Source organism: Myotis myotis, unplaced genomic scaffold (assembly GCF_014108235.1).
Source record: "Myotis myotis isolate mMyoMyo1 unplaced genomic scaffold, mMyoMyo1.p scaffold_m19_p_4, whole genome shotgun sequence".
Classification (NCBI taxonomy): domain Eukaryota; kingdom Metazoa; phylum Chordata; class Mammalia; order Chiroptera; family Vespertilionidae; genus Myotis; species Myotis myotis.
In genome coordinates, this window is record NW_023416346.1 from 97,275,277 (window position 1) to 97,297,353 (window position 22,077).

Consider the following 22,077-nt stretch of genomic DNA (forward strand, 5'->3'; position numbering starts at 1 on the left):
ATTGCTGATTGTTTGTCTAGAGGACTTATCCAGTGCTGTCAGTGGTGTATTAAAGTCCCCTACTATGATTGTATTGTTGTCGATCTCTCCTTTGGTATCTTCCCGGAGTGTTTTTATGAATTTGGGTGCTCCTGCATTGGGTGCATATATGTTTACCAGGGTTATATCTTCCTGTAGTATTGATCCCTTTAGTATTATGAAGTGGCCTTCCTTATCTCTTGTTATGGCCTTCACTTAGAGGTCTATTTTGTCCGATATAAGTATTGCTACCCCAACTTTCTTTTCTTTTCCATTTGCCTGAAAGATATTTTTCCATCCTTTCACTTTCCGTCAGTGTGAGTCCCTTCTAATGAGGTGGGTTTCTTGTAGACAGCAGATGTATGGGTCATGTTTTTTTATCCATTCAGCCACTCGATGTCTTTTGGTTGGAGCATTTAGTTCGTTTACGTTTAAAGTTATTATTGAAAGGTACTTGTTTGTAGCCATTTCTTTTTTTGTGTGGCTGTTTTCTTTCTGAGCTTTTGATTTCTTCTTTTTATATCAGTCCCTTTAGCATTCCTTGCATTGCTGGCTTGGTGGTGATAAACTCCCTTAGCCTTTTTTTGTCTGTGAAGCTTCTTATTTCCCCTTCAAGTTTGAATGATAGCCTTGCTGGATAGAGTATTCTTGGATTCAATCCTTTTCTTTGCATCACTTTGTAAATTTCCGTCCATTCTTTTCTGGCCTGATGTGTTTCTGTTGAGAAATCATTTGATAATCTAATGGGAGATCCCTTGTATGGAACTTTCCGTCTCTCTCTTGCAGCCTGTAAGATTCTCTCTTTGTCTTGAACATTTGCCATGGTAATTATGATGTGTCTTGGTGTGGGTCTTTTCAGGTTCACCTTGTTTGGGACTCTCTGGGCTTGTGTGTCTTTTTTCTTCCCCATCTCAGGGAAGTTTTCTGATATTATTTCTTCGAATAGGTTTTCTAATCCTTGTTCATCTTTCTGTTGTTCTGGCACCCCTATTATTCATATGTTGTTTCGTTTCATGTTGTCCCAAAGCTCCCTTAGGCTCTCCTCCTGTCTTTTAATTTTTTTCTCCAATTGCAGTACATTTTGGGTCTGTTTTGCTTCCTTGTCTTCTAATTCACTAATTCGGTCCTCCGCTTCTCCTAGTCTACTGTTGATACTTTCAATGGTGTTTTTTATTGCAGCAATATCACTCTTCATTTCTTTTTGGGTCTTACTTAAGTTGTTGATTTTTTCATCTGTTTCTTCTTGCTTCTTGTAGAAGTTGTTGATTTTTTCTTCCATCCGGTTTATGCACTCTAGGACCCTTATTCTGAATTCTTTTTCTGTCATGTTGCATGCCTCTGTATTACTTAGCTGCTTTTCTGGAGAGTCCTCCTTCTCTTTCCTTTGGGGGTTTGTTTGTCTACCCATGTTTGATCTCACTGACATATCTAGACGTTGAGTCGTTCAGTGGCTGCTCCCTGGGTGGCAGTGACTCCTTGGTCTGTGGTTGCTCTTCGGGTTGTTGTGGTAGCAGCTGCTCCTCAGTTGGCAGCAGCTCCTCTGGTGGGTGCTGTTCACATCTGTGGTGGCTCTTCTGGCTGGTTGGGGAGGCTTCACGTACAGCTGCTGTTCCTCAGCAGAGGGTGTGGTGCTCAGGAGGCTGCTGCTGCTTGGATCTGCTGCATTGATTTAAAGGCACAAAATACAACACAACAAGGCACCATGTACCAGGCACTAAACACAAATATATTCACGATATTAATAACCCCAAATAAAGGTGACCACCCGAATTAAGAGAATTAGGGGATAAGGAAGAAAGAAGAGAAAAAGATAAAAGAGAAAAAAGAAAAGTAGGGACCAAAAAAAGGAGTGCAAAAATGAAATTGGGAAAAAGGAGGGGGGAAAATAAAAGCGAGAAAAGAAAAGAGAAAAAAGAAAAATAGCAAAAAGAGAGAATGAAGTGGACGAGGGGAAGAGACTTTTTATATGAGGAGAATACTCCTATAGAACCGCCACTAATCCCAACAAATTCCAGCAACAGCTCCCTGGAGATGGATGCAAACTAGAAACAACTAATAATATAACGATGAAAATAGAATGGAGGACACTAATCCCAAAATAAAATAAAGAAAAAATAAAATGGCACTTTAAAAAATGGTAAAATGGTAGCAGTAATAATACTGGTTAAAAATAAGAAGGTAGTAATTAAAAGGGTAAAATCAGGTGATGGAAAAAGAAGGAAAAAAAAGAAAAAAAAGAAAAAAATTGGTTTCTTAGTTAAAAGGTGAAAAAAGAAAAAAAAAAATTTGCAGTAGTGAAGGTCCTTAGGTTCTTCTATTCTTCAGTCTGGCTCGCCTTTAGTCCTGCCAGGTATTCAGGAGAGTGTTGAGTTTCCCTGCGATACACTGTTCCTCTGTGTTGTAAACCACAGTCCTTATTTTAAAGCAGGTCGTATTTGTTTCCCAGACTGTCTTATTTTGTGTTTAGCAAAGAGTCAGTTTGTGGCTCAGCCTCTGGGCGGCAGTGTTCTGGGGTTGGCCTCTGAGGCTATATGGCTTCTCTATCGCATTTAAAACTGATTTGGAGAGGTCAACTATTCAGAGCTGGTTCCTTAATTGTTACCCACTCTGTGTTGTTGCTGGGATTGAAAATCCCTCTATAGGCCATTCCCTGTTAACTCCCAGGGACTGATCAGATTATTTTAATCCTTGATCTCGTTCAGGGTGGAATCTGGGTGTGGCTGTGCTCCTTGCCTGGGGGCTGGGGGGAGGAGACTCACTCTCTGGAGAGAATGGCCGCCCCAGTCCTGGGCTCAGGGGTGTCTCAGCGCTCAATTTGCTGCCACCTCTCCCGGCCCCCCTTCTCTCCTCAGTCTCTCCCCAGATTTTACTCCTCCGCACACTCTCCCTCTCTTCAGCACAGGTGAGTGTCTGTATCCGAAATGTCTTTTGAACAGGATTCAGTGAAAACAAATAAATAAATGCCGGCCGCGGAAACGGGGAAGGCTTGGTTTCTGTAAGCTCTTCTCTTACCGGCACTGCATGGTCTGGTCAGCTCTTCAGTCTGCCCCCTTTAGGCTCAGTCCTCCGTGATCACAGAACCCAGCTCTCAAATCCTCCAGCGGCGCCAGGAATCCCGCAGTTCTCCTTTCCCCAGTCAGGGGCTGTGCCTGTCCCAAGGGATGCAGCTGTCTGCCACACGGCCTCCCTCTGACCCTCTGGGCTCAGAGGTCTGGCAAACTTTCCTGCCCATATCCCTGGGTTTTTTTTTACCTTTCTAGGGGAGTTCTGCCCTTCCCGGCTGCAAACCGTCTCACCAGCTGAGCAATTTCGCCAATTCGTGGTAGGTGTTATTAGTTTCAGCTGCTCACTCCATTTGCTCCGGGACACAACCTGGGACTTGTCTGCCTATATCGCCGCCATCTTCCTACCTACCTTATGATGTGTCTTGATGTGGTCCTTTTTGGGTTCCTCTTGTTTGGGACCCTCCATGCATCCTGGACTTGTACATCTATTTCTTTCACCAGTTAGGGGGAAGTTTTCTGTCATTTCTTCAAATAGGTTTTCAATATATTGCACTCTCTCTTATTCTATCACCCCCATAATATGAATGTTGGTATGCTTGAGGTGGTCCCAGAGGCTCCTTACACTTTCTTCATATTTTTGTATTCTTTTTTCTTTTTGCTCTTCTGGTTGGGTGGTTTTTGCTTCCTCATATTTCAAATTGTTGATATGAGTCTCAGAATCTTCTGCTCAGAATCCTTGTATATTATTCTTTATTTCAGTCAGTGTATGCATAATTTCTGACTGGCCCTTTTCCATTTTTTTTTTTGGAGGTTTCTAGAAGATTCTTGAGTAACTTTATAAGCATGGTTTTTAACTCTATATCTACTAGTTTGTTTTCTTCCATTTCTTTTCTTTGTGACGTTTCTTTGTCTACACATTTTGGCTGCTTCCTTGTGTTTGTTTCTATGTACTGGGTAGAGCTGCTATGTCTCCTTGAGTTCGTAGAGTGGCCTTGTGTATTAGGTGCTTTATAGGGCCAAGTGGCTCAGCCTCCCAGTCACCTGAACTAGGTGTACCCCTTTGTGGGCTGTGAGCACATTTTTGTTGTAGTTGAGCCTTGATAGCTGTTGATGTCACTGGGTGAAATTGACCTCCAGGCCAATTAGCTGTAAGGACCAGCTGTGACTACAGTGGGAGAGCTGTTGTGCAGGAGACACCCCTATGGAGCACGATTTGCTTCAGTGGGGTTTTGGTGGTCACTGAGTCTACCCTTTGAGTATGTCGCTTTTGGATGTATAGAGTTGTAATCTGGTATGGTCTGACACTGACCACTGGGTACATTGGCTCTTGGGTCTCCAGGGAGGTGCAAAGTCAACAACTGCCTGAGGCATCTAGAGGGAGCTACAGAGAGATATACAGATTTCTCCTCTTTGTATGGGGTTTGGAAGTGCCCAGATGAGGTCCAGCTATGAAGCAAGGCATGCTGGTGCTGGTGCAGGGTCTTGGGTGTTTTATTAATATTTGGGGCTTCCTGACCCAGCTGCAACTTGTTTGAGAGATTTTAGCCTGAGCAAGGATAGGCCATTCATGTGAAAAAACCACTGCACACAGCTTGAGAGGAGTTATAAATTGGATGAGGTGGGGTCTTAGGGAATCACCGAGGTGGAGCAAACAGAAATGGCTGCCAGTCAGCTCTGAGACCAGGGAGGTCCCAGCATAGGAACAATGATTCCTGTGAGCACCTCTGCCTGGGAGAAAGCTGTCCCTGAGTTCCTGCCCCATGCCAGACAAAACAGTTCCTCCTCGTATGTGTCTGTGTTCCCCAGAGCCTTGCCCTAGTGCTGGAGCTCAGAGGAAACAGGGCCTTGTAAGTTCAGTTCATGTTTCTGGCCTTTTAAGAGGGCAAGCGGGGTCTCCAGCAGCCTCTGTGTCGCTGGGCCCCAATCCACATGGGCTTTTATAGCCGGCAGTTCTTACTGCCAGTTCTTTACAGCCGGGCTTCTTTTCCAAGCTCTGGGGCCCTGGGCTTGGGGTCTGGTGTGGGGCTGGGACCACTTGCTCCTCATGGAAAGACTCCACAAAGACAATCTTCCTCCTGATTAAAAAAGCGGCATACATGGGTACCATCCCAGCCCATTCCATGCCTCCACAACTCCTATCAGTCTCAGTGTGCTTTCTTCTTTACTTCTCTAGTTGTAGGACTTCCACTCAGCTAGCTTTCCAGTGGTTCTGGATGATAGTTGTTCTGTGTTTTAGTTGTGATTTTTTTGTGGTTGTGTGGGAGGCAGTAAGTACAGGCATTTACCTACACCCCCATCTTTTGTCTCCCAGAAACTTTCTCATAATAGCCAATCAGCTTCCCAAAATTTCATGGGCTTCTGATGGGGACCACCACCTAACACAGTGGTTCTCAACCTTGGCTGCACATTAGAATCACCTTTTAAAAAGATTCCCAGGTGATTCTAATGTGCAGCCAAGGTTGAGAACCACTGCCCTCACCAATTATCTTTTTCCCAGGTTAAACTGATAAACCTCTTTGGTCAAGCATCTCCCTGTGCCATTTTGACTTTATCATGCATATGTTTGCCTCCTCCTTTGCCCTATTCCTTCCCCTAGTGATATGCATGGAATGGATTGAATGTTCCCTGGGCAGAGTGTGAAGCTATGGCTTTCTGGTGAAGCAAACAGGTCTCCACTTCCTAGATGAATATGTTCAACGTTTGACCCTACTTTGCAGCCTTTCCCTCATTAATATATAGCTAATGACAGTATTTTTTATAGTGGCATTGAAGGATAAGCAGAATTTCAATAGGTAAAAATGGGGTAGGACATTATAAACAGAAGGAAAATCAAGAACACAAACAATGGAGATAAGAAAACACATGGAATGCCTGTCAGAATCTAGTTTGGCTATGAAGCTTAACAAAATGACTGAATTGATATCAGTTGCCCTTTACAATTCAAGGAAGAATCTCAGATTTGAATGTTTTTTGATTTGGTTCTCTAGGAAGGCTGTTAAAATGTAGACACCTTGGCTCCACCCTTTGGTAATTAAGATTCAGTCCATCTGGCAATATTAATTTTAACATCATCCTGCATAAGAAAAAGGGAAAGAAGAAAAATATAAACCTATAAATCATGTGGATAAGATCAAGACACTGAGAGATGGGAGATATGAAAGAACAAACTTACTAATTTTTTTTCTTGTTTTTTTTTGTTTGTTTGTTTTTTTAATAAGTGGTAGGAGTAAGGAAGTGAATAGTTACTAAAGTACTTGTTAATTATCAGTACAGATTTCAATAGCCTATGGAGTTACCCAATACCCATTGGTGTGCCCTGGTCTCCAGGATATGAAATATTTACAAACAAGGATATCTGAAGAAAGACAGCATGACTGAGAATTATTCACTTGTGATATGAGGTTGAATGTGACTATCTTGGTGTCTCCAAGTAATTAAATGAGTACCACTCAGATAAGAGGAACAAGATGCACTAACTGCTGAAAAGGAAATGGGCTTCAGATCTCAGCAGAAACATGTAGACTCAGCTAAGTGGAAAGAATTTCCTGGAACAATGACACCTCTCACAATAACTGCATTGTCTGACCACATAGGTATTTTCTCCCTTCATGAAGTTGGTCTATGGAGGAATCATAGAAGGTGTCAAAGGTAACAGTGGTTGGGAGCCTGATTGAATGTGGTATCCAGATAGAACACTCCCGCTCTTTACAGTAAAAAAAAAAAAATCTTATAGAGCATTTAGTGGATCAGAACTAGTGAATTTCTTAGACGGTTCAACCAGGCAAAGACTTTCTAAAGTATTTTATTACTGTGTTGTAGTCATCTCTTTACTTTGATGCAGATGCTGGGTAGGTTTATTAGAAATACTGTAAGCTAATTGACTGAAAAATTTCAAAAATGAAAAAGAAGTTTTAAGATTTACTATGCATACTGATCAGAATCAGGAATAAATTGTTTTCTCTTCTGTCCAATATTTGTGATTACTCATGTATCATAATGGTACCTCCTACACACATTTACACACCTTGTAAAGTTGCACATAATTTCAGTCTCTTGCAGCACTAAGTCTAATTTTTCTTGGCTTACTAAAGTGTTTACCTGACCATAACTGTAAAATAGTTTTTTGAGAAAGTAGTTGCCTATGAGCCATGACTGGATAGTTTCTCAGCAGGGCTCCATATCCAAAAATATAGCGCCTACTTGTCACTAACAGACTACCATCAGAAATTAGGTCATTTTATGATCTAGACATTTAAATAATTCATTTTCCTTTATTAAAATACAGAAACACATTTTGATGGGGGAAATTCTAACATCTGCATAGATAATAACATTTTCCTCAGAGATCATCTCAGTAAAATAACACAGAAAGCTATACCTGATCTTCATTTGAAACAAGTTTTACCTGGATAGTCAAGCAAACAAAATTGCTGAAATTGTAATACTTTGGAATTATATAAAAAGTAAAATTTAATGAAGCTTCAGGTTTGGATAACTAAATATTCATAAATAAAAATTATAGTTTCCCATGGGAACACCAAATGAAATAGTGTCTGACCTGTAGATTGCTAAAAATCAGGCTAAATTCAGGCCCTCAGTTTTATTTTCATTCTCTTATTTTTTCATCTTCCCAAGGAATTTAGTAAAATTAAGAAAGAATAGGATATTGAAGCAAGAAAACAAATTCTCAAGGAGCCTGGCGTGTTTCTTTAAATGAATATCTCATTCAAAAATGAAAACTCTTCCAGTGTCTGTTATAATATGGATTATTTTCTGAAAAAGAAAAATCTCAAAAAATAGGGTATGCTCTAAAAAAATGCCACCTTCATGCTTATCTTTATCACTCTTAGATAAATGAGTATTTATATTCATCATAGTGCAACTGACTGTTTTTTTTTTATGCTTGAAAGCCTTACCAAACATCCCAAGCAAATTTTTCTACTAGAAAATGTTATGTAAACAGAGAGAAAGCATCATCAGGTCTCCCAGGAGGAAGACAGAGGAGTCTTAAGTGAAATGATGTAATCGGGAGCATTTCAAGGTTACATGCCATGGCGTACTAAATGAAAATACATTGAAATATGGCCAATAGGGAATGACCAACAGAAAAAGTACAGACTTCAGGAGGGTACTCCTGACTTTAAATTCACTTAAGGGAACCAAGATGGCAGCATACCTATACAGTGGAGCCTTGACTTAAGAGCTTAATTAGTTCCGTGACGGAGCTTGTAACTCAAATTACTCGTATATCAAATCAATTTTCACCATTACAATGAATTGAAATGCCATTAATCTGTTCTGGACACCCAAAAAAACGAAGTTTTGCAAAACAACTGCAAGCACAAATGCGAGCACAACACTGATGCTTCAACTAAGAGCTAACCGCTTAAAGTGAACAAGTGATGCTGGGCTGATGTTGTGACGTTCACTGTGATGTTCGCTGCACCAACTAGCGGTGGGGTATCTGAAGCTGGCTCATAACCAGAATTTTAGCTCACAACTCAAAGCAAAAAATCGGCCTAGAGACGGCTCGTATCTCGAAAAACTCGTTAGTCAGGACACTCGTAAGTCAAGGCCCCACTGTATAGGTCAATGCTTGCACTCGCTGCTTCCCACAACCACATTAAAATTACAACTGAAATACAGAACAACCGTCACTCAGAACTACCTGAAAGCTGGCTGAATGGAAGTCCTACAACTAGAGAAGTAAAGAAGAAAGCATACTGAGACTGGTAGGAGGAGTGGAGGCATGGAATGGGCTGAACCAACACCTATATGTACTGCTCTTTTAATCGAGAGGAGGATCATTTCTGTGAGCCTGGAATATTCTATATATATACACACACACACACTAAGTGGCCAAATTATTATGACCACCTGACGTTTGTAGGAAAATTAGCTGTGCACTGTATCATATGGGATATGGAAGCCAAAAGCCTGTTCGAACACCTTTGCTGTCTGCAGTTACCAAGATAAAACGTCTCCAATTTGCACAGGACCACAAGGATTGGACAGTCAAACATTGGAAAAATGTGATGTGGTCCAATGAATCATGTTTCCAGTTGCATCATGCAGATGGCAGAGTGAGAATTTGGCAGAAACAGCATGAAAGCACGCACCCCACATGCATGAGTACAACCCTTCAAGCTGGTGGGGGCAGTGTTATGGTTTGGGGCATGTTTTCCTGGAATGATTTGGGCCCTTTAATTCATGTGGAACAACATCTGAATAGCACAACATACCTAAGTATCATTGCTGATAAGTTCATCCTATCATGTTGATGGCATATCCCAATGGAGATGGCTTCTTTCAACAAGACGATGTGCCATGCCAGGGTGCTCATATTGTGCAGGAGTGGTTTCAAGAACATGAGGGAGACCTTACCTTGCTTAGGTGGCCCCCACAATCACCAGATCTCAATCCAATTGAGCATTTGTGGGACGAAGTTAAAAGAGCCATCAGGCAGCTGGTTCCACAACCATCAATTCTCACAGAACTGGACAGTGCTCTTCATCAGGCATGGTGTCAGATTCCTCGCATCACCTTTCAACATCTCGTGGAGTCAATGCCAAGAATAATTGCCGCAGTATTGAAGGCAAAAAGTGCCCCAATGAAGTACCGATGGGGTGGTCATAATAATCTGGCCACTCAAGTTCAAATATATCCCACGTTCAAAGGCTGTTAAATCACATTGTTTACCCATATCTTCACTTCTACTGTCGTGGTAAACAACCTGCTTCCCTATTTATAATGGTCTGGCCCTCTAGCAACTTCAGTGCGAAGGTATAGCTAATTTGCCTACAAATGTCAGATGGTCATAATCTGGATACTCAGTGTATATATAATCTTTGCTTCTTAGGCAAATACAGGAAAAAAATTTTTCCTCCTTTACTTTTAGAAATAGGCTTATTTTTCTAATGGGAAATCTACTTACATAACATGACCTTGACAGCTCTTAGGAGGCTGGAGAAAGGGTGGGTGTGTATGGGGAGATATCAGGTCCTGGGGTTTGTTCCCAGGACTGTAGCAACTCCCAGGCCTATAATGGCTTTAGTGTAAAAGTACTATTTTTTTCCTTTACAAGGAGAGTGCTCCCCCACCCCACCCCACTGATGCCGCTTGTGCAGCCTATTCAAGGGCACGTCTGTAGCTCCAGCCCTTTAGGATAAATACTTGGGGAGTTTAAATAATTGTTTCCCATATTTTTCTCTTTTTGAGTAGACTAATGATATGAAATCTTGTATATAAGAAGAGATCTTAAAAATAGAAAAAACAAACAAATACAGTAAATGAATGAGTACTCACAAAAGGATGGACTGGGACATTAGCCTTAGAATCTTATTTCACACTAACCCAGTACAGTAAATGGGTTCTGAGTGGCATAAAGTCTTAATAGTAGAGACAGAGGATTCCCTATATTTATAAAATGGCGAAGTGCAAACTAAATCCCCTAAAGATAAGAGAGCAAGTAAAGAATATTAATCAGTAACCAAATTACATTACAGACAGATAATAACTTCTACTAGCTAAGAGTTTCTAGTGGCTGATGTCTTGAGAGAGAGAGCAGGAAGGACCCCAAGATTAAGAGTTCTTGGCAGCTGCTGGGAAGTTCCTATGATCCCTGCCACGTGTTCAGCCTGCCACAAGTAGCTGGGGCTTCTAGCAAAGTGAAATATGTCCCATCTCCAAACAAATTAAACCAAACAACAAAGACACAAAACAACAGTTAACAGAGACACCCTACATACAGTATTTATAGGTGTGCACAACCTACAGACAAGACTTAATAAATCAGAGTCCTTTCTCTGGATCTTTCAGAAGATGCCTTATAGTGCCCCGGGACTTACAGCTAGAATGCAGCCCAGAGGGCTCCCGGGTGTGGTGGCTAGTGAACACCCATAAACAGCCTTTTGTTCACAGATTTTATCATATTCTGCTCTCCATAATAGATATTGACTGGAATCCAGAGCTGCTTTGGCCAAAATCTGCCAGTCCCAAAGAGTCATGTGATAATTTTCAGACAAGGCATTAAGGAGTCCTTTTGTAAATGGACTGTTAGCTCCATTTTCTCTAACACTTGTCCTTATTTTTTTAAAAGGTATTAAAGGAGAGAGGCTCATAAACTCTATTACCTTGTTGATCTTGAATAACTGGGCAAGCTAAAAACTCTCCTTCTAACATGGCTTGCCTGACACAGGACCCCATAACTGAGGATCTAGTTGATGAGCCTTCCCACACCGGAGGCAGAGGATCAGGAAATATTTCCTCCAGAGGCGGGGCTTTAGGTATTACAGGCTCCACAGGCTCTGCTTCAGGAGGAGGGGATGGTAGTAAATCCTCCTGTTGCTCTGTAGGCTTTTGATTTTCAATATGAAGTGGGCATAATGCAGCTCAAACAAGAGCCCACATAGTTAATGATGATGAGGGCACTCGTTTTCCCTGGGCCTGATTTCTCTTTAGATTCCTGCCCACTTGTTCCCAGAGATTAAGGTCTAGCGTTCCAGCATCAGGGAACCAAGGATTATAAATTATAACAATTTTAATAAGTTTTTCAGTTCTTCTGTAACAGAGTCACCACCTACTTTTAATAACTGTTTCAGCACTGATATATTGCTGCTGTTCTGTGGACAACTGTTGTCCCATTATGAAATCTTAGCTGAGAAAGAATTCCCTCAAACTTGGGAATCCCAAGTGGATTCCAATGACTTACTGTGCAGTTACTTTCATTTTCTTCCTCTTCGTTTTTGAGGGTTCCACCGCGTTTCATTGCATTCCTGACTTCCTCACACAAGGCACCAGCTGCCGGGGCTGACCAGCAGACTCTGAGTGAGAGATGAATAGATTACTCTGACACATGTTTCTGTGAAAGAGAGGGCTAAGGGGCTGTTTTGCTTTAGGAGCAAAAAACCCTGTTTGCCTGCCTTCTTAGGCTTTTATTGTCACAACAACTTGAATTGAAATTAACCTCTAGATACAATCAGCAGGGTAAGTATACTTGAGAAAGCATATGCTTCTACAAGGTTGAGTCTAAAAGACCAAGCAGAGATTCTAGCAAAACACCAGGGGATCAGACTTGTTTGGAAAAGTCAAGGTAGGGGCTACTGCTTTCGGCAAGTCCCCCTAAAGGCCCCCAATATTTTGGAGAATCCACCTTATAGACATCTAACCAAGTCCTGTGCTTCCCCACATATATGTATACTAGAGGTCCGGCGCAAGAAATCCTGCACAGGTTCAGTTCCTAGGCCTAGCCTGCTATCAGGGCCATCTTCCCCAGCTGCCAGCAGCTTCCCCACCCCCCACTGCCACCCACCTGGGTTCTCAGTTTGCATTGGTCGATGGGAGCCTGATGACTGGGGGGAAGGGACTGAGAGGTCACCTACTTGTGATACCAAAGCCCCCACCGCGGGTCACCCTGTGTGTGTGGGGTGACAGGTGGGGCAGGGGCCTTGGCCTGCCACCACCTGAATTCCCTGCCACCCACCCCAGTTCCCTGTTCACCATCGGGCAATCAGAGCCTGAAGGCTGGGGGGAGAGACCAAGAGGTCGGCCATTCCTCCCGCTCACCAGTCCCACCCCCGCCACCACCAACCCTGGTTCCCCATACGCTATCGGGCAGTGGGAGCCTGCTGGCCAGGGAAAGGGACCAAGAGGTGGTCAGTGCACTTCCTAGTGACTGATTAAAGGGTCTTTCTGGTCGTTTTGCCCTTATGGTCACTGGGCTTTTATTATATAGGATATTCCAGGCTCCAGACTGAGGCAGTAGAATGAGCAAATTCTGTTTGTGGTGGGAAAAAGTTAATTTAAACACTAAGCCACTCAGTTTGGCTGGAGTGCTGGGAATGTTAGGGGAGTAGTAGATGACACTGTATTTAAGGAAGCCACTGAATGCCAGATTATGTACTTTGTGATTTGTTGGACAATAAGGAGCCATTAATGCTTTTTAAAGAGTTTGTCTTAGAAAAATATTATATCTAACAGCATTACGTAGAGTGAAGTAGAAAAAGATGGGGTAGGGAGACAAATTAAGTACTAAGGGCCTGAACTAGAGTATAAACAATGAAAAATGTTTAATTCTCACCCAAGGATCAAGAATATGTTGATTAATTTTGATTTTAGAGATACAGGGAGGGAGGGAGGGAGGGAGGGAGGGAGGGAGAGAGAGAGAGAGAGAGAGAGAGAGAGAGAGAGAGAGAGAGAGAGAGAGAAATTGATCCTATACACATCCCAACTCAGGATCAAACACATCACATAGGCATGTGCCCTGACCTCTGGAAGATGCTCCAACCAACTAAGCCCTCCAGCCAGGGCTAAACAATGAAACTTTAAAAAATGAAATTATCATGAGAAATAAAACAGTTACAGAAAATAGTAACAATAAGTATAATAACTAATGTTTATTGAGCACTTATTATGTACACTATGCTAAATGAATTGCATAAGCAGCTCAATTAATTCTCAAATTGACTAAAAGTTAGATACTATGATTAATTTCATTTTACCAATGAGAAAATTAAGGATCAGGGAGATTTAGTGATATACCCAGGGTCACGCAGCTATTGATTAAAACAGCAAGAATTTAACCCAGGTTATTCTGACTCCTAAACATACATTTTCCCCCATATACTAGTAGTATGCCATCACTTCCACTGGAACTTATTTGGAAGTGGAGAATAAGTGACAAAGAGTCGATGTCTTTGAGACTTTGACAGGATCTGGAAAATCGTGGTTAACTTAATAGCAATAAGGAAGTCTAGAGCAGAATCTGGCTTGCAGTTTTGAGATATGATGATTTTTGTTTGTTATGTTGATTTTTGTAGCCAAATAATTTGTACTCACTGAAATTATTTCATTTAACAAATACTGAGCACTTACTTTATCTTGGACATTCCTTGGTTCTGGTATACAGTAAGTAAACAAAACACGCAAGAATCCCTGTCCTTATACACTTAAAATTTTACAGGGAAAAATAAATATAAATAAAATAAATAAGTCAAAACATAGAATATGTTACTTATGATTTATAAGAGATAAAATAAATATTACTAAAAGGTTATGAAGAATGCTGGAAGAGAGCTACAGTTTTTTAAGTAGGAAGATCAAGGAAAACCTCAAGGAAAGGTGCAATTTGGGTAAATATCTAAAGGAAGTGAGAGAGTAAAACGAGAAAATAACTTGGCTAAAGTGTTTTAGGCACCAGGAGCTGCCAATACAAAGTGTTTTGTTTTGTTTTTTAATATATTTTTATTTATTTCAGTGGCCCCTAAATAATGGCTCAAGGACAAATGCTGGGTTGGCTGTATTTAAATCTATATGGGGGAGATTTTTTAAAATGTTGAATTTTGGGCCCTGCATATTGACTCAGAATCTCTGAAGGAGACACTAAGAAAGCTATGGAAAGCTGTATTTTTAAAAATGTCCTCAAATGAGTCTGATGATTGGTGAGGTTTGTGAAGCAAAGGTCTAAATTAGAGCCTCTCAAATGCTATTACATAAAAGAATGACCTGTAGTTATTGTTAAACTGTAGATCATGACTCAGCAGGTATGGGGGGAGGGACAGGAGAGTCTTTTATATTTCAAACAAGCTCTCAAGAAATGTGGTTCAGGATCACATTTTCAATAGCAAAGGGCTGGATTGCCTCTGAGAATTCTTCTAGTTATACTTTGATGTGCTTATCGAAACAGTGGACTATCACCCTCACTCACATCAGAACTTCCTACTCAAACAGATTTTTCTACACATGGGCTTTTGTTTTCCTTTTCTTTCTTTCTTTTTTTTTGCAAAAAGTGCAAGACAATAATATTTTTTTTCTTCACTTGCAGCTCTGCCTTATCCACATTGATCATCTCTGAAGAGTTGCAGACCCACTGAGTACTAAAGCAAACCTTTCTTCTATGTGAGCCATAAAAAGAAAACCTGACAAACACCTGTAAGGTGACGGCTATCATCATATGGGAATTAGAAGAACTGCTACATGAAATATTAATGATTGAAATGGGAAATAATCAGCTGTTGTGATGTCCCAGAAGGCCTTATAACAGAGAAAGCAAAAGGGAAAAATTATAACAGCTTGTTATCTGTGCTTGCACACTTAGACTTCCATGTCATTACTGTAGACAAATCCAAAGCAAACATGCAGATAGTTCTTTGAAAATCATGTGTAGAGGTTCATACCTTTACAGTAAGGAGGAGGTTATTTTATTGTCAGTCTCTTTAACCCATTGATGGTTAATCTTTAAGAAAGAGCAGTAGTTGATTGTAAATTTAGGTTTTGAGCTACCATTTGGCAAATAAACTTTCTCTGAGAAGAAAAATGCCTGCTAATAACACATGTGATGGGCCAGATGGATACAATACAGATTTTCGATACTTTATCTATGCAGTGACATACACTGTCATTCTTGTGCCAGGTCTCATAGGAAACATATTAGCCTTGTGGATATTTTATGGCTATATGAAAGAAACCAAACGAGCAGTGATATTCATGATAAACTTAGCCATTGCTGACTTACTACAAGTTCTCTCCCTGCCACTGAGGATCTTTTACTACTTGAATCATGACTGGCCATTTGGGCCTGGTCTCTGCATGTTCTGTTTCTACCTGAAGTATGTCAACATGTATGCAAGCATCTATTTTTTGGTCTGCATCAGTGTGCGACGATTTTGGTTTCTCATGTACCCCTTTCGCTTCCATGACTGCAAACAGAAATATGACCTATACATAAGCATTGCTGGATGGCTGATCATCTGCCTTGCCTGTCTGCTCTTTCCTCTCCTGAGAATAAGTGATGACACCCCAGGCAACAGAACCAAATGCTTTGTAGATCTTCCTACCAGGGATGTCAGTCTGGCCCAGTCTGTTGTCATGGTGACCATTGGCGAGTTGATTGGGTTTGTTACTCCTCTTCTGATTGTCCTATATTGCACCTGGAAGGCTGTTTTATCACTGCAAGATAAATATCCTGTGGCCCAAGACCTTGGAGAAAAAAAGAAAGCCTTGAAGATGATTCTAACCTGTGCAGGAGTGTTTTTAATTTGCTTTGCACCTTATCACTTCAGTTTTCCTTTAGATTTCTTGGTCAAGTCCAATGAAATTAAAAGCTGCTTAGCCAGAAGGGTGATTCTGATATTTCATTCTGTTGCCTTGTGTCTTGCTAGTCTGAATTCTTGCCTTGACCCAATCATATATTACTTCACCACTAATGAGTTCAGAAGACGGCTTTCAAGACAAGATTTGCAAGATAGCATCCAACTCCATGTGAAATCCTCTGTGAGCCAACATACTACTTCTACCCTGACAACTGAATTATGCTAAATGAATGTGGCCTGAAATGAATATATAGTTATATATTCAGAATATCAGAACACATTTCTAATACTCCAAGCTACTGGGAAGTAATCAGCAGAGGCACTAAGAACTTTTTAGTTATACTCTGTCTTACCTATATAAGAAATTCACATCTTTATAACAGAACCTATTTAGAGCATTATATTCTACCATCATTAATGTTGACATGTCCATGTAGTAATTTGTCACCAAGTCTTTAAGAATTGAACTATAAAATTTCAGTGACAATTTATACACATATGCTCTCAATTAGAGTCAGCAGGTTTATCTATGAACCTCAAACACGAAGAGGTGATTACCTTGGTGTCATCATAAGCACTTAGTTTGGACACTGAGTACTTAGAGTCAGTGTAGTTATCTACAGGGTGTCCCAGAAATGTATATATACTTTAACAGCTGATTTGTCTTTAAAATGAAATGCATTTTAATAAACACTGCCTTTATAATTATTCACAGTGAATGTATACATTTATGGGATACCCTATATTTATACTGGTAATTTCAGTTTATATTCCAATATTGTATTTTGGTTATATATTAAGTATGATGGACCATATATTATTCTGTGAAAATAAAGTGCTATAAACATGGGATCATTTCTATCTCCTGTGTATGATTACACTCTAGCATTTGAAGACTCAAATAGCTATTTCCTTCATTTTGGTGTCAATATGAAACATCGTCTGTCACACCTGTTCATAGAATGAAAATCTGAACTTGGGTCTTTGGTATGTTAAAAGTAAGGATAAGAAACATTCAAATAAAATAACTTTCTATTCCTATATAAGCTTCCATATTGAATCTACTCAGGGAAGATAGCTCACCAAAGTTCAGGAGACAGCAGATAGGTGGTAACTACAGATATTTTTATAACTATTTAAAAGAACATCTGGAGATTAATAAACCTGCCTAGTAAGAGAGTGTCCACTATGCTTCCAGAGTGATGTTGAGGTACCTCTGATAGGTTACTATATTTTCTGAGCCTATGGAAGAAGTAGGGTACTAATTAATCACTAAGCTTAGGCCAGAACAAGAAGATGAAGTAGATTTGAGTACACCTCTTAACACTTCACCACATTGTATTTCTTACTTTAAGATGGTTGGCAACTGTTAAGCCACATTCACATGCCAGAGTAGGGTTTGGAAGCAGCCAGGTATGTGGATTCTAGTCTTCAGTAATTTGTCTGATCCAGCTTTGCCTCAGACATACCATTCTGAGGTCTATACAGGTTACCTCCCTTCAGCTAGAGAAGTCAACTCTTTCACCTTTAAAAAAAGTGCATAAGATTAATTTTAACACCATTGGACACCCATTACAATGCCTTGCCTGCTACCTGTTTGGTATAATATTCAGGAAATAAATGCAGGATATGAATAGTAATTAAACCTGAGGTCTAAATATTACAATACTTGCAAAAACTTCTAAATTTAAAAAATGCTCAACTCAAAATATGTATGATTCTAGTATGTTTGGTGGGGGGAACTAGTGGAATCAAAATTAAGTATAATATCTGAAATGAATAGAAAATTTTCTAATGTTTTATCTGGACAAGTGTTAATTTTGTTTGTACTTTGTTATTAAAATAATACCCTATTAGAAGATTGACTTTGTGCTGCTAGCTGCAGTGTATTTATTTAACTCCTAATTATTAATTGTATTGTACACTTTTATGTGTTAAATAAGTGTTAAATTGTCTTTTTAAAAAGGGTAACTATAACTATGTCTGGTTTGTCTACCTTAAAGTGATTTATTTTTGTATATAATTCAGTGTTGTAATGGGATTACAAGTAAGAATTTGTGGGTACTTATAAAGGAAGAATATTTTCTATACGAAATGTGTTGACTATTTTCTACATAAGCATGGATTATACTTCTTATTGTTATTTGGTGAGACAAATGATCTAATTATTAACATGAATCTCACTTTGAACTTTTCTTTTCTTTTTTTTTAAGGGAACAAAATGCTCACCATGAGTTTCCCATGGTTACTCTTGAGTAACTGGACCCCAAACTGTGTGCATCAATCTGGAGATTTTATAATTGTTCAAAAGAGTGAAACAAAAAGCATAAATTGTTTTTCACATAGGCTTCAAAAATTGTTTTCACATAGCCTAAAGCCAACAAAACCAATTTTTAAAAATAATTATTTATTGTTGAAAGTATTACATATGTCCCCCTTTTTCCTCCCATTGACCCCTCCAGCCTTCCCCGCCCCCACCCCCCTGCCCCAGGCCTTCAGCACCATATTGTCTATGTCCATGGGTTATGCATATATGCATACAAAGTCTTTGGTTGATTACCTCCTCCCCACCCATCATCCCCCCACCTTCCCTCTGAGATTCTGCACTCAGTTCCATGCTTTCATGTCTCTGGATCCACTCTATTCATCAGTTTATTTTGTTACTTAGATTTCACATATGAGTGTGATCATGTTATACTTGCCGTTCTCTGACTGACTTATTTCACTTAGCATGGTACTCTCCAGGTCCATCCATGCTGTCTCAAAGGGTAAGAGATTCTTCTTTTTTATTGCTGCATAGTATTCCATGGTATAAATGTACCACAGCTTTTTTAATCTGCTCATCTACTGATGGGCACTTGGGCTATTTCCAGATCTTAATTATTGTAAATTGTGCTGCTATGAACATAGAGATGAATACATTCTTTCTGATTGATGCTTCGGGTTTCTTAGGACATATTCCTAGAAGTGGGATCACTGTCAAATGGCAGTTCCATATTTAATTTTTTGAGGAAACTCCATACTATTTTTCATAATGGAAGCACCAGTCTGAATTCACACCAGCAGTATAATAGGGTCCCCTTTTCTCCACAGGCTCTCTAGCACTTGTCATTTGTTGATTTGTTGATGGTAGTCATTCTGACAGGTGTGAGATGGTACCTCATTGTCATTTTGATTTGCATCTTTTGGATGATTAGAGACCTTGAGCATGTTTTCATATGTCTCTTGGCCATCTGTATGTCCTCTTTGGAGAAGTGTCTATTTGCCCATTTTTTAATTGGATTGTTTGTCTTCCTTTTGTTAAGTTGCATGAGTTCTTTATATATTTTGGATATTAACCCTTTATGAAATGTATCATTGCCAAATATGTTCTCCCAAACAGTGGACTTTCTTTTCATTTTGTTGATGGTTTATTTTGCTTTGCAGAAGCTTTATATTTTGATGTAGTCCCATTTGTTTATTTTCTCTTTAGTTTACTTTGCCTTAGGAGATGTATCTGTAAACATATTGCTACAGGAGATGTCTGAGATATTGCTACCTGTGGTTTCTTCTAGGATCTTTATGGTTTCACAACTTACATTTATGTCTTTTATCTATTTTGAGTTTATTCTTGTAAATGGTGTAAGTTGGTTGTCTAGTTTCTTTTTTTGCCTGCATCTATCCCATCAATTTTCCTAACACCATTTATTGAAGAAACTGGCTTCACTCCATAGTATGGTCTTTCCTCCTATGTCAAATATTAATTAAGCATAATGTCTCAGGTTGATTTCTGGGTTCTCTGTTCTGTTCCACTGGTTGATATGCCTGTTCTTGTGCCAGTACCAGGCTGTTTTGATTACAGTGGCTCTGTAGTATAGCTTGAAATCTGGTATTGTGATTCCTCCAACTTTGTTTTTCTTTCTCAAAGTTGCTGCAGCTACTTGGGGTCTTTTTTATTACATATAAATTTTTGGAGTATTTATTCTAGCTCTATGAAATATACTGTTGGTATTTTAATAGGTGGTACATTGAATCTGTGGATTGTCGTGGGTGGTATGGACATATTAATTATGTTGATTCTACCAATCCATGAACACAGTATATTCTTCCACTAGCTTATATCTTCTTCTATCTCTTTTTTAATGTCCTATAGTTTTCCTCGTACCTTTTGCCTCCTTGGTTAAGTTTGTTCCTAAGTATCTTAATTTTTTTGTTGCAGTGGTAAATGGGATTGTTTTATTTAGCTTCTCTCTCTGATAATTCATTATTGGTGTATAAAAAAGCCATACATTTTTGGGTGTTGATTTTGTATCCTGCTACACTGCTAAATTCATTTATTAAACCTAGTAGTTTTTTGATGGTGTCTTTAGAGTTTTCTATTGTCAATATCATGTCATCTGTGAAGAATGAGAGTTTTACTTTCTCCTTTCCAATTTGGATGCCCTTTATTTCTTCTTCTAGAGATCACTGTGGCTAGGACTTCCAGTACAATGTTGAATAAGAGTGGTGAAGCAGACATCCCTGCCTTGATCCTATTCATAGGGGAAATACTTTTAGTTTTTTACCCATTGAGTATGATGTTGGCTGTAGGTTTGTCATATGTGAACTTTATCATGTTGATATATGCTCCCTCTAGTCCCAGTCTGCTGGGATTTTTTTTTAAATAAAAAAAAAAGGATATTGGACTTTGTCAAAAGCTTTTTCTGCATTGGTTGATATGATCACGTGATTTTAGTCTTTCAATTTGTTTATGTGAGGTATCACATTATTGATTGGCAAATATTGTACCAGCTTTGCATCCCTGGAATAAATCCCACTTGGTTATGGTGTATGATATTTTTAATATATTGCTGGATGCTATTTGCTAATAATTTGCTGAGGATTATAGCATCTATGTTCATCAGGGATATTGGCCTGTAATTCTCTTTCTTTGTAGTGTCTTTATCTGGTTTTGCAATTAGGATAATGCTGTCCTCATGAAAAGAGTTTGAAAGTGTTCCTTACTCTTGGATTTTTTGAAATAGTTTGAGGAGTATAGGTTTTAGTTCTTCTTTGAATGTTTGGTAAAACTCCCCTGTGAAGCCATCCAGACTTGGTGGGAGTTACATTTTGTGGGAGTTTTTTTTTTTTATTATTACTGCTTCTTTTATATTAGTTGTTATTGGCCTATTCAGGTTTTCTGATTCCTCCTGATTCAATTTTGGGAGATTGTATTTTTCTAGGAATTTGTCATTTCACCCATATTGTCCAGCTTGTTGGCATATCGTTGTTCATAGTATTTTCTTACAATCCTTTCTATTTCTGTGGTGTCAGTGGTTACTTCTCCACTTTCTTTTATGATGTTACTTATCTGGGTCCTCTCTCTTTGTTTCTTGATGAGTATGCCTAACAGTTTATCTATTTTGTTATCCTTTCAAAGAATCAGCTCTTCGTTTCATTGATTTTTTTTGTATTACTTTTTAGTCTCTCTGTTATTTATTTCTGCTCTAATCTTTATTATTTCCTTCCTTCTACTTACTCTGGGCTTTTGTTGTTGTTATCTTTCTAGTTCTTTAAGTTATAGGGTTAAATAGTTTATTGCTGATTTTTCTTGTTTATTGAGGTAAACCTGTAGTGCTATGAACTTCCCTCATAGGACTGATTTTGCTGTGTCCCAGAGATTTTGGGTCGTTATGTATTCATTTTCATTTATTTCCAGGGAGTTTTTTATTTCTTTCTTGATATCATTGGTATCCCATTCATTGTTTAATAACATAGCAATTATTCTCCATGTATATCAATGTTTTGGAGTGTTTTTAATGTAGTTGATTTCTAATTTCATTCCAATGTGATCTGAGAAGGTGCTTGAAATGATTTCAATCTTCTGGAACTGGTAGAGACTTTTTTTGTGTCCTAACATGTGGTCTATCTTTGTGAATGATCCATATGCACTTGAAAAGAATGTATGTTCTGCTGTGTTGGGGTGAAATGTTCTATAAATGTCAATT

The 22,077-nt window shown here is 39.3% G+C and overlaps 1 protein-coding gene across 2 annotated transcripts in view; it reads left to right on the forward strand.

The window, feature by feature from the left end:
- The window catches only part of GPR174 (G protein-coupled receptor 174), a 70,897-nt gene extending 52,810 nt beyond the window's left edge, over window positions 1–18,087 (forward strand). For both annotated transcript variants that reach the window (XM_036306083.1, XM_036306084.1), the window contains one exon: window positions 14,845–18,087. In XM_036306083.1, coding sequence (XP_036161976.1) covers window positions 15,336–16,337 — 1,002 coding nt within the window. In that variant the 5' untranslated portion in view covers window positions 14,845–15,335 and the 3' untranslated portion in view covers window positions 16,338–18,087. The remainder of the gene's footprint in view (window positions 1–14,844) is intronic.
- Window positions 18,088–22,077: the final 3,990 nt, after the last annotated feature.